At 38.7% G+C, this 12,687-nt stretch overlaps 1 protein-coding gene across 1 annotated transcript in view; it reads left to right on the forward strand.

Annotated features, from left to right (window-relative positions):
- LOC311071803 (interferon-induced very large GTPase 1-like) overlaps nt 1–12,687 on the forward strand; it is a 40,908-nt gene that overhangs the window by 6,889 nt on the left and 21,332 nt on the right. Inside the window, exons 3-4 of the mRNA XM_084096342.1 lie at nt 664–761; nt 2,402–4,122. Coding sequence (XP_083952468.1) covers nt 758–761; nt 2,402–4,122 — 1,725 coding nt within the window. The 5' untranslated portion in view covers nt 664–757. The remainder of the gene's footprint in view (nt 1–663; nt 762–2,401; nt 4,123–12,687) is intronic.

The following is a 12,687-nucleotide window of genomic DNA, read 5'->3' on the forward strand; positions in this document are numbered from 1 at the left end:
AATTGTTATTTTGTTTTCTGAATTGTTATTTTGTTTTTGTAATTGTGATTTGTTTTGCACCTCTCGGCCACCGTATATATCTGCTATCAAACCTCAAAAATGGCCGAACAGGGTGGAGTTGAACTGAGTGTCACCTCTGCAACCTGGAGAGGGGGCGGGATATGAAGTGTCTCATTTGCATTTAAATAGACCGCACCAAAATGAGTTGCTCTCAGACAGACATCAGAAAAGGGGTAGAAAAGTGGCCTGTGGAGCTGCAATAATGAGGAATTCAGACCCATTTATATGTAAAAAGGAACGATTTAAAAGCATGATATGTCTCCTTTAAATAACATTCTATTAACATTCAGGAAACATTTTTATGTTCTTGGACTGTTACAAATCAATGTTCCTAAAATGTTGAATTTTAAATAAAAATTAAGTTGAAAGAACGTTTGGGGAACATTATACCTTTTAAAAAACTTTCCTCTATCTTCAAGATAACTGGACATTTTTTTTTTATGTTACCAGAACCAACAGAATATTTGGAGAATGTTCTTATAACAAAATTCTGTTAGCTGGGTTATTATTAGGGATTTCTTTTTTAGTGCAGTTGTCATGTGGTTATATATTTTGAATATTATGTCCAATATTGGTGAGATCCTTTATTATGATATTGCCTAGGGTCCCACAACCTACTGGCCAGCCATGTGTGAACTTGACATGAGTGATTAGAAGATCTTGGTCATCATATCCTGGTGGTTTAAAATCAAGCAGCATGGGTAAGATATTGTGATTTATATGATTGAATAACATCAATATCATACATGTATGCTGTAGGGCTGGCCGATTTAAATCGCGATATTGTTATGCGCATCTCGTCAGTAAAGCCGGTTCCTTGATTAGTAGTACATCACCATCACCTGCTTTCAGATGGAGCGGCATTTAGGGCTGAGGAGATAATTAAGTGATTCATTTAGTGATGATTGAGCATTATTGAAGACACCTGATGTTAACAAGCAGAATCACTGAAGGAGAAAATCACAAATTGTAAGTTACCATTAAGGTGATGGGTGTTTGCTTTAGTTGGGCTCTAGACCATTATATGTTTACTTTAATATTTACTGTTGTTTGTCTGCTGTTATTGATTTATAACAGTTAAATTAACAAAGTAAAATGTTATCTTATAGTGTTGGTTATGTTTTGACATAATCATGCTGTGATCTGAAAAAGGAAATTTATCGAAATAGTTTGGTTTAACTTGTTAGCAGCAGTTTTGTGATTCTTCAGCCTATGATTATCAGTAGGCTACTTATAATTCAAAATATTTAATAAACATTGTTCTGATCAAAAGACATTCAAATAAATTAATTTAAAACACAGACATCAATAATCAGCCTGTGAATCTCAACAATGGTGACAATAATAAAGCATGTTGCAGTGGCTGCCACCAATCACAACTCATTAATGGCTCCCATCATGCATTGCGGTATGAATAAATTATGATCTGAATTGTCTATGTAATTTACTTTTCCTAATTGAATATTCTGCTCGTCACCATTGTTGAGATGCATAGGCTGAATCTTGACATCTGTGTGTGCCTAAAAGAATGATTTTTTTTTAAACAACTTTTAAGAAATCCTTTATATTATATCAAAAATTCTGGGCATTTATGCAGATTCACAGTTATGCAACAACATAAATCGAAGTCAGAAAGAAGGATTTTAATGAGTTCAGTGATCAAGTTCAAATGATGATTGTCATAATATAACCAACACCATCAGATCACTTTTTTTTTCTTTGTTCAACTGGCAGTTATAACTCAGATACCTCAGACAAACAAAATCTAAAGTTAATTATATAATGGGTCAAGAGTCCAACTAAAGCAACCATTGATCGTCATAACGGTGGCGTTATGACGATTTGACAATTGAGATTTTCTCCTTCAGTGATTCTGCTTGTTAACATCAGGTTTCTTCAATAATGTTCAATCATCACTAAATTAATCACTTAATTATCTCATTAACTTCAACTCTCTTGAGTGGACTCATATACACTCCCAGGAGTGTTAATTTAACACGGGAGTTTTTGCTGTGTACAAAGAGCCGTAGTTAACTGACAAGCTGAGCCATATCGCATTAAATATCGCTGGCGATACGTCCGCGATATTGATGTGATTTGGCTCAGCTTGTCAGTTAACTACGGCTCTTTGTAGTAAATTCTGCGCCATCTGAAAGCAGGTGATGGTGATTTACTACTAATCAAGGAACCGGCTTTACTGACGAGATGCGCATAACAATATCGCGATTTAAATCGCCCAGCCCTAGTATGCTGTATATTTTAAGATGTTTGTATTTCTGGAATGATAAAATTTGATGATGAAAATCCTTCCTTCCTTCCTTCCTTCCTTTAATTGATGCAGTGCCAGGAGAAGAAGCAGCTGGAGAACAAATAACTCTACAATACACACTGCAAGCAGCATGGAAACAAACACCACTAATAGTAACAATAGCATTGACAGTTGCAGTAGTTGCAGTAGTAGCAATTGCAGGAACAACATTAGCTGAAGTAGTAGTAGGAGCAGCAGCAGGAGCAGCAGCTGGAGTGGGCATTTTACAATCACTATGGGAAGATGGAAGAACAGCAGCAGTATTAGTAACAGCAGTAACAGGAGGCCTTGCAGGAACAGCGGCAGCAATCTTGCGATCATTGATAGTAGCACAATCAATAACAGGATCAGCAGTAGCTGGAGCAATGGCAGGAGCTGCAATAGTAGCAATAGCAAGAAAACAATTACAATGGGTGATCAATAAAACACAGAGGGTAATGGATAAACTTCAATGGGTTGTAGCCTTTGTAAAAAGAGTAAAAGCATCAGTACAATGGGGTAGACAAGTATTACCTACAGCAACACTAATTGTAGGATCAGGATCCACAGCAATAGCAGCAGCATCACAGGCAGAAACAGCAGCATCTGGAGGAACAACACAAGCAGAATCAGTGGCATCACCAGCAGAATCAGCAGCATCATCAGCACAATCGGGAGCATCACAAGCAGAATCAACAGTATTAGGAGAAGCATCACAAGCAGAAACAGCAGCATCAAGAGGAACATCACATGCAGAATCAGTTTCATCAGAAGGAACATCACAAGGAGAATCAGCTGCATCACAAGCAGAATCAGCAGGATCAGGAGGAACATCTCAAGCAGAATCAGTTTCATCAGAAGGAACATCACAAGCAGAATCAGCAGCATCACAAGCAGAATCAGTAGCATCAGGAGGAACATCTCAAGCAGAATCAGCATCATCAGGAGGAACATCACAATCAGAATCAGCAGCATCAGGAGGAAAATCACATGCAGAATCAGCAGCATCACAAGCAAAAGCATCAGAAGGAGCATCACAAGTCGAATCAGCAGCATTACAAGCAGAATCAGAGGCATCAAAAGCAGAATCAGCAGCATCAGAAGGAACATCACCTACAGAATCAGCAGCATCAGGAGGAACATCACAAGCAGAACCAGCTGCATCACAAGCAGTAGCATCACAAGCACAAGCAGAATCAATTGCATCAAGAGGAGCATCACAGTTAGTATCATCAGTATCAAGAGGAGCATCACAGTTAGTATCAGCAGCATCAGGAGGAGCATCACTGGCAGTATCAGCAGCATCAGGAGGAGCATCACTGGCAGTATCAGCAGCATCAGGAGGAGCATCACTGGCAGTATCAGCAGCATCAGGAGGAGCATCACTGGCAGTGTCACCAGCATCAGGAGGAGCATCACTGGCAGCATCAAGAGGGGCATCACTGGCAGCATCAGCAGTATCAGGAGTATCAGGAGGAGCATCACTGGCAGCATCAGCATTATCAGGAGGAGCATCACTGGCAGCATCAGCGGCATCATCACTGGCATTATCAGCAGCATCAGAAGGAGCATCACAGGCAGAATCAGCAGCATCAGGAGAAGCATTTCAGGCAGTATCAGCAGCATCAGGAGGAGCATCACTGGCAGCATCAGGAGGAGGAGCTGGATTAAGCCAAGGATTACTGGGAGGAGGATTAGGATTTGTGGCAGAAGCAAAATATGCAATTTTTAGATCACAAGGGCACAGACAATTACAGACAAAAGCAGCAGGGATGGTAAGTTTTATTATGTTTATCTTAGCATGTTATATCCTCACTGTAAATAATAATAATAATAATAATAATAATAATAATAAAACAATTAATTTATAAAAAAAAAATAGAAAATAACTGTTTTTTAAAGGTTGTTTAATTTTACTTTAAATTATAATAATAATAATAATAATAATAAGCTTTATTTTATAAAGCGCCTTTAAAAGTGGCTTCTCAAAGCGCTGAACATAAAATCACAATCCACCAAAAAGCGGAAATTAATAATAACATAAACAGCAAAAATGAATAATAAAAGCTACAATACACCAACCGCGAAGGCATTAGCAATCAAATGCATGCTTAAAAAAATAAGTTTTGAGAAGAACTTTAAAAATACCCAAAGTCTGTGCTTCCCTGAGTTCACGCGGTAAAGAGTTCCAAAGGTTTGGAGCATAAACAGAAAAGGCCCTGTCACCCATAGATTTTAGGTGCGTTTGTGGAACAGTTAATAAGTGACACTGTGAAGAGCGTAGTCTACGTGCTGGAGTGTAACTGTTTAGTAAACCAGACAAGTATTGCGGTGCTAAGCCATGTAAAGCCTTATATGTTAACATCATGACCTTAAAGTCAACGCGGAACTTAACCGGTAACCAATGTAAAGACTTCAAGACTGGGGTGATATGTTCGAATTTTCCGGTTCCCGTCAGAATCCGGGCTGCTGAATTCTGGACATATTGCAATTTGTTAATTGTAGATTTGGAAACTCCAGCTAGAACTGCATTACAATAATCCAGTCTCGTGACAACAAATGAATTAATCAGTTTCTCGGCAACAGATAGATTTAGGATGGGACGCAGTCTGGCTATATTTCTAAGGTGGAAAAAAGATGCCTTCACAGTGTTCTGTACAAAATAATCAAAAGTGAGGCTGGTGTCAAAAATTACACCAAGGTTCCTCATCTTACTCTGGGTCTCTAAAACAGAGCCATCGACAGACAGGGATAGTGGAGCTGCTTTGCAAATTTGGTGACGGGAACCTATAAGCATGACCTCAGTTTTGCCACTGTTCAGGCAAAGAAAGTTATTATTCATCCATACCTTAATCTCAGAAATACAGCCAGAAAGATAAAGAGCATCAATGTCTTCGCCAGGTTTAGAATGGATGTATATTTGAGTGTCGTCTGCATATAAGTGGTAATTAAGACCGAGAGATTGCAACAGATGTCCAAGCGGAGACAGATAAATATTAAAAAGTAGTGGGCCCAGAACTGATCCCTGAGGAACACCTGTGAACACCGGACGAGTGTCAGACCTAAAGCCACCCATCGAGACAAATTGGGTACGGTCGGTAAAATAAGATTTGAACCAGTCCAAAACTGTACCAGATACACCAAAGGCAGTTTTTAGACGGGAAAGTAAAAGACCGTGATCCACAGTATCGAAGGCAGCTTTAAGGTCAAGAAGAATGAGAAGTGAGGTAGAACCAGAATCCGAAGCCATTAACAAGTCATTGGTAACTTTGACCAACGCTGTTTCAGTGCTGTGAAATTTGCGAAAACCTGACTGAAGGGGTTCAAAGAGGTTATTGGTTGTAAGATGATTACAAAGTTGAGAGGCAACAACACGCTCAAGTATTTTTGCCAAACAGGGAAGATTAGAAATGGGACGAAAGTTGTTAAAATCATCCCTAGGAACATTTTCTTTCTTTGGTACTGGCGTAACAGCAGCAGTCTTTAACACTGCTGGAACGATCCCAGTTTCCAATGATTCATTTATAATTCTAAGGATAATTTGGCACCACACAGGGAAGCAAGATTTTAATAAATCCGTAGGAATTGGGTCCAGCAAGCAAGTAGTTGATTTCATGCTGGATACCTCCCTTGAAAGAACCTCAGAATCCAGTAATGTAAAGTCAGTGAAAAGAACACCAGTGAACCCAGGTGCACAAAAGGGTGGAGTGGCACAGTCAAAGTTAGCATGAATGTCTTTACGGACATTGTCAATTTTTGAATTAAAAAAACTTAAAAAAGAGTCACAGAGCTGTTGGGAAGCAGGCGTGGCAGACTGATTAACTTGAAGCAGTCTGTTTATGGTTTGGAACAAGTGTCTGGGGTTATTTTGATGATTTTCAATAGTCTGGGAGAAAAAAGAGGATCTTTCAATCTCCAAAAGAACTCGATATTCCTGCAGAAGATCTTTCCACTCTTGATAGTAGACACTCTGCCCAGTAAGACGCCATTTGCGTTCCTTTTTCCGACAAGCAGCCTTTTTAGAACGTAGATTGTCATTGTACCAAGGGGCAGATCGGACATATGTGACTTTTCGTGACAATAGAGGAGCAAAAGTGTCAAGATTAGTAGCAAGAGTGGAATTTAGATGCAAAACTCTCTCCTCCAGTGATGAGGGATGAAGGTCACTTAAGATGGAAACCACCGAATTGGAGAAAGCTGCCTGGTCGATAGACTTCCACTTCCGGTAGGTTACTGTTCGGGTGGTAAGCTCATTTGTATGATACAGTTCAAGGTTAAAAAAGACAGCTGAGTGGTCAGACAAACCAATGTCAATAGATGAAAACTGTGATACAAACGAGCCATTAGCTATCACAAGATCTAGAGTATGACCCTTGTTGTGAGTTGGGTCCGTTACAAACTGTGTGAGGCTGAAACAGTCAATTAGTGACAGAAATTCCTTGGCCGTCCCTGAGTCACTCTGGTCAACATGTATATTGAAATCGCCCACAATTAGAATTCTGTCAAACTTCAAAGTCAACATCGACAGGAGGTCTGCGAACTCTAATAAGAAAGCTGCGTGTGTCTTGGCCTTAGGTGGTTTATAGATTGTAGCGATGATGGTGGAGACAGGAGCAGAGATACTCAAGACCAGACATTCAAATGATGAAAACTGGGGGATAGTCACAGAGCTTATGCGGAACTTCAAGTTATATAGCACAATAATGCCTCCACCTCTGCCAGTTATCCTCGGGAGATCTAGTACTCCAAAGCCCGCTGGAGTGATCTGATTAAACAGAAGCCCATCATTTTCTTTATGCCAAGTTTCAGTTAAAAACAACAGGTCTAGCTTTTTATCTGTAAGAAAATCCGCTAAAAGCAATGCTTTGTTGTTCACAGACCGCGCATTGAATAAAGCTGCATAAGCCTTGCTTTGTAATGGAGATAGCAAAGGTTTATTTTCCACGCGGGGAACTGAAATTAAATTACTGTGAACAACAGCACTAGTATGTAACAGTTTTTTGGTCTTACGTCGACATGTAGGGACATAGACATTCTGAGAGGATGAGACAGCAAGGCTGCGGCTCAAACCTCGATGGATATATGGCTTAGGACGTAACAGTCCAGCATCTCGACAGAGATTGTAAGAGTTTTTATTTAGGCAATAACAGTACTGATTTAACTTCAAAAGTGTGCGTGTAGTGTACCTTAACACCATGATCGGTAAGTGCCACTCGCAAACCTCAGTTGCACACTGCAGGACGCCGTATAATCCACACAGTAACGTTAGGTGAATTGAGATGAAGATCCAAAATAACACAATGCGGGTTGTTCCAAATGGATCTCCGTAGTACAACTGCAAGCACCACGTCTTACAGACCACATAAATAGCCGAATTGAGGCAAAGATCCGGAGTTACACAGTGCAGGTTACTCCCATTGAATCTCTTTAGCGCACAGCAAACACAAAGTCAAACTCCGTAGCACACTGCGAGAACAAAGTCACACAATCCTCACAGATAGGCGGAACGGGGGAATAATCCAAATCCACGCTGTAGTTCAACGTTTATGCTGTAGCGAGCACAAAGTCAAACTCCGTAGCACACTGCGAGAACAAAGTCACACAATCCTCACTGGCGAAGCAAGGGAATAATCCAAATCCACGCTGTAGTTTACGTTAACGTTAGCCCAGGTGAAGCACAAGACTCAAATAAACTTAAAAATTGAATAATATAAAAAATATGTTAAAATCCAGTAACAGGAGCGGCAGCAAAACACGCCAGCGTACCCCGGAACAGGAAGCCCTGAGTTCTGAGAAACAGAAATTATACTCAAAACACTGTAAAATTACAAACAATATCTCTAAATTAACAACTCAGCTGTTATTTTCAGAGGTGTATATTCCAGGGGTCAGAAAGTAAAACTCCTGCCATGTGTTTATTCCACTCATGAACTCAGCAAATCCAGGTGATTGGAATAAAATACTGAGAAAGACTTTTGCTTTCTGAACCTGGACTTTACACCTCGGGAGAGAATAGAAAAAGAGACGAGCAGAAACACAAGAACTACAACTGACTTCAGACACAGCCTTAGATGAAACCCACTGAAGAGAAAAGAAGACATTAAATCGGTGAAGATCTCAGCAGAGGAGGATTAAACAACTCCACAAACAGCATTACCAGCTTCACTTATTACTAACTTCACTTATTACTGACCTACTAAGTCAGAATTACTGACTATATTTCTGTCAGACGTCTACAAAAGTTTTATTGAGATTATTTTATTGACAACATAATTGTTTTAATTATTATTATTATTATTATTATGGACTAGCTCTCTTCCCCATCTTGCTCTCTCCTCTTTTCTTTCCTCTTTTGGGATCCTGATTTTACATGTGCCATCTTTTGCCATCTACCTGAACTGTGATGTAGGGCTGGGCAATTTAAATCGTGAGATTGTTATGCTCATCTCGTCAGTAATGCTGGTTCCTTGATTAGTAGTAAATCGCCATCACCTGCTTTCAGATGGAGCGACATTTACTACACAGCAAAAACTCCAGTGTTAAATTAACTCTTCTGGGAGTGTATATGAGTCCACACTCAAGAGTGTTGAAGTTAATGAGATAATTAAGTGATTCATTTAGTGATGATTGATAATTATTGAAGACACCTGATGTTAACAAGCAGAATCACTGAAGGAGAAAATCACAAATTGTAAGTTACCATTAAGGTGATGGGTGTTTGCTTTAGTTGGGCTCTTGACCCTTATATTATTAACTTTAGATTTTGTTTGTCTGCTGTTATTGATTTATAACAGTCAAATAAACAAAGAAAAGTGGGTTATGTTAAAAAAAGGTGGGTCTGATAGTGTTGGTTATGTTTTCACATAATCATACTGTGATCTGAAAAATGAAACTTTTTGAGATAGTTTGGTTTAACTTGTTAGCAGGAGCTCTGTAATACAGCATATGATTATCAGTGTTTTTCTTATAATTCAAAATATTTCATAAACATTGTTCTGATCAAAAAAACTTTTAAAAGAATTTATTTAGAAACACAGACATCAATAATCAGCCTGTGAATCTCAACAATGGTGACAATAATAAAGCATGCTGCAGTGGCAGCCACCAATCACAACTCATTAATGGCTCCAATCATGCATTGTGGTATGAATAAATTATGATCTGAATTGTCTATGTAATTTACTTTTCCTAATTGAATATTCTGCTCATCACCATTGTTGAGATGCATAGACTGAATCTTGACGTCTGTGTGTGCCTACAAGAATTATTTTTTAAAAACTCTTACGAAATCCTTTATATTATATCTAAAATTCTGATATTTATGCAGAATCACAGTTATGCTGTAGTCAACAACATAAATCAAAAACATAAAGTTCAAATGATGATTGTCATAATATAACCAACACCATAAGATCACTGTTTTTCTTTGTTCATCTGGCAGTTATAACTCAGATACAACAGCCAGACAAAATCTAAATTAAATAATACAAGGGTCAAGAGCCCAACTAAAGCAAACACCCATCACCATAATGTTGGCTTACAATTTGAGATTTTATCCTTCAGTGATTCTGCTTGTTAACATCAGGTGTCTTCAATAATGCTCAATCATCACTAATTTAATCACTTAATTATCTTGTTAACTTCAACACTCTTGAGTGTAGTTAACTGACAAGCTGAGCCATATCGCATTAAATATCGCTGGCGATACGTCCGCGATATTAATGCGATATGGCTCAGCTTGTCAGTTAACTATGGCTCTTTGTAGTAAATGCCGCTCCATCTGAAAGCAGGTGATGGCGATTTACTACTAATCAAGGAACCGGCTTTACTGACAAGATGCGCATAACAATATCACGATTTAAATCGCCCAGCCCTACTGTGATGTGCACTGCAGAGTTTCTGAATAACTATAGTCCTACACACACACACACACACTTGGCACATGCTAAAATGAATACCTGTTCATTATAGCATGCTTCTTAAAATATTATTTTAAAAATAAAAGGTCATTTAAATACCAAAATCAGGGAATGTGGGGTTCTGCTGGGCCTGAACAGGGCCCTTAGAAACAACAAGAACAGAAAAAAGAGAAAACACAAGAACTACAACTGACTTTGAGCCATTACATATTATTGCACTTATTATTAACCAGTTTGACTTTATTTATGTCATACATCTAAAAAAGTTCTTGAGATTCAACAGAAGTTTAGACGGTAATGTTTTATGGAATTTTTCGTTTCAAGTCACCATTATGGTGGTTAGTGTTTGCTTTAGTTGGACTCTTGACCCTTTTCATGTTTTAAAGTTAGTTTGTCTCTTACTGTGCCAATATTGTGTTTATAAAGCACATTTGTTATTGCACAAGAAAAATTACCCGCTCATAATATGTTTTGATGATGACATTATCATCATGTCGGCAGCATCATCACTGATGTCATTCAGAGTCTAAATCTTTGACTATGTGCTTGATGTCTCATTTTAGTATTGGTGATTGTAGCCCTGATATTCTACAGTTTGAGATCCAACAGCAATATGAACAATTTTGAAAATACTTTGTGCACAGAAGCTATTGAGCTTAGACACGCAGACATCAAGAATCAGCATATGAATCTCAACAATGGTGACAATAAACAAACTAGTCACAAACAGATCAACTCTGAACTGGTGATGGGCAAATTAGGCTTTGGTGAAGCACTGAACAACTTAGAACAGGGGCCCCCAACCCCCGGTCCGCGGACCGGTACCGGTCCGTGGGACATTTGGTACCAGGCCGCACAGAAAGAATAAATAACTTACCGTATTTTCCGGACTATAAGTCGCTCCAGGCAAAAAATGCACCATGAAGAAGAAAAAACATATATAGCCTAATCAGCATTAGGTACAAACTGGACTATAAGTCGCATTTATTTAGAAATTTATTTTATTAAAAAAAATAAAATGTTACGGACGTGAGCGCTCTGAAAGCGACACTAAAAGACTGCTTTAAAACTTTCACAGAGACATCAAACAGAAAGCACAAAGCCTGTCTTTAAATTTAAGTTTTTTATTAATTGTATCTTAATTTTAATCAATGTTTCCTCAACCAATTGCCTGGATTTAATAAATAAGAAGTAAACATATTAGAAAATAGATAATCACGACATGGAGGCGCCGGCACGTGAACTGGAGCTTGTCTCATAAATTAACCGAAACTCAGTGATAAGGTAGCCTACTTGCCTCACAGACCTGAGACATATATAGAAAGCTTGAAATGTCTACTTTTAAACAGAACAATTCAAAACGAAAGAAAACTGACTCTCTGCTTATGTAATTCGTATGAATTGTGCATTTCTCTCTGGCGCGTTCACTACTGCGAAGATCGTGAGTCAGCATCGTCAACTTCATCTTTCCAGCCGACACTGACACAGAAAACACTTGTTTATTAGTAAACAATTAAAATGTCTCCTGCTATATTTTATATATTCATAATCATTAATTTTGCTGGTTCGTTGTGACAGCTTTTAGGTGCTTTATTGGCATCGCCACCCTTACATGTTACATGAACGCATCAGCACCGAAAACATGGAGATTTTTTTTATTTTGGGGGGTATTTTGTTTGTGTGGTCAGGCTTTCTCAGTTATCTTTAGGCGCAATGTTACGAGGACGCTGCTAATAAAGTTGCTAGTAGGCCTACATATTGGATTCGCGTTTATTATTATATTTTAAAAATACCCCAGTTTTTATGCCGGTCATATCATTTTGACTTTTTATGCCGGTCATATCATCTGACTTAGAAGAATTGTTTTGAAAATGTATGTAGTAGAGATGTGCGGTTGGCGGTTACAGCCGCGGACTCCGCGGATAAACCGCGGATCAGGCGGATGACGTGACGAAAAATTATATTTTAATTCAATTCCGGCGGGTGGCGGGCGGTTGAACCAATCAAGTGAAAAATATTATGTATACAGCAATCAGCGGATGGCGGGCGGGTGCGGTTTTGAAAATTGGTCAAAAACGTTGGTGCGGATGGATGACGGACGGATGATGAGTTTTGTGATGCGGTTGCGGATTAAATAATAGCCCATCCGCGCATCTCTAGTATGTAGTAATAAAATAAATTATTTCATGTTACATCCCGTATTATAAGGACGGGTTTGGCAAGCGATTTTTATGTTGGTTAAAGGAAACCAGCCCCAGCCGACAGATCACCAATGACACAAAACTAAATTCCACAAAAGTATAATTTATTTAAAGTGGAAAGAATAGATAACTTAAGGAGCATTGGCTTCAGGGTGCCCCAAGGCCAAAATAATAAACAAAATAAACTTATAAACAAACAGATATAAATGACCTAATCAGG

The sequence above is a fragment of the Abramis brama genome, assembly GCF_963993115.1.
Source record: "Abramis brama genome assembly, chromosome: 1".
In the NCBI taxonomy this organism is placed as follows: Eukaryota; Metazoa; Chordata; class Actinopteri; order Cypriniformes; family Leuciscidae; genus Abramis; species Abramis brama.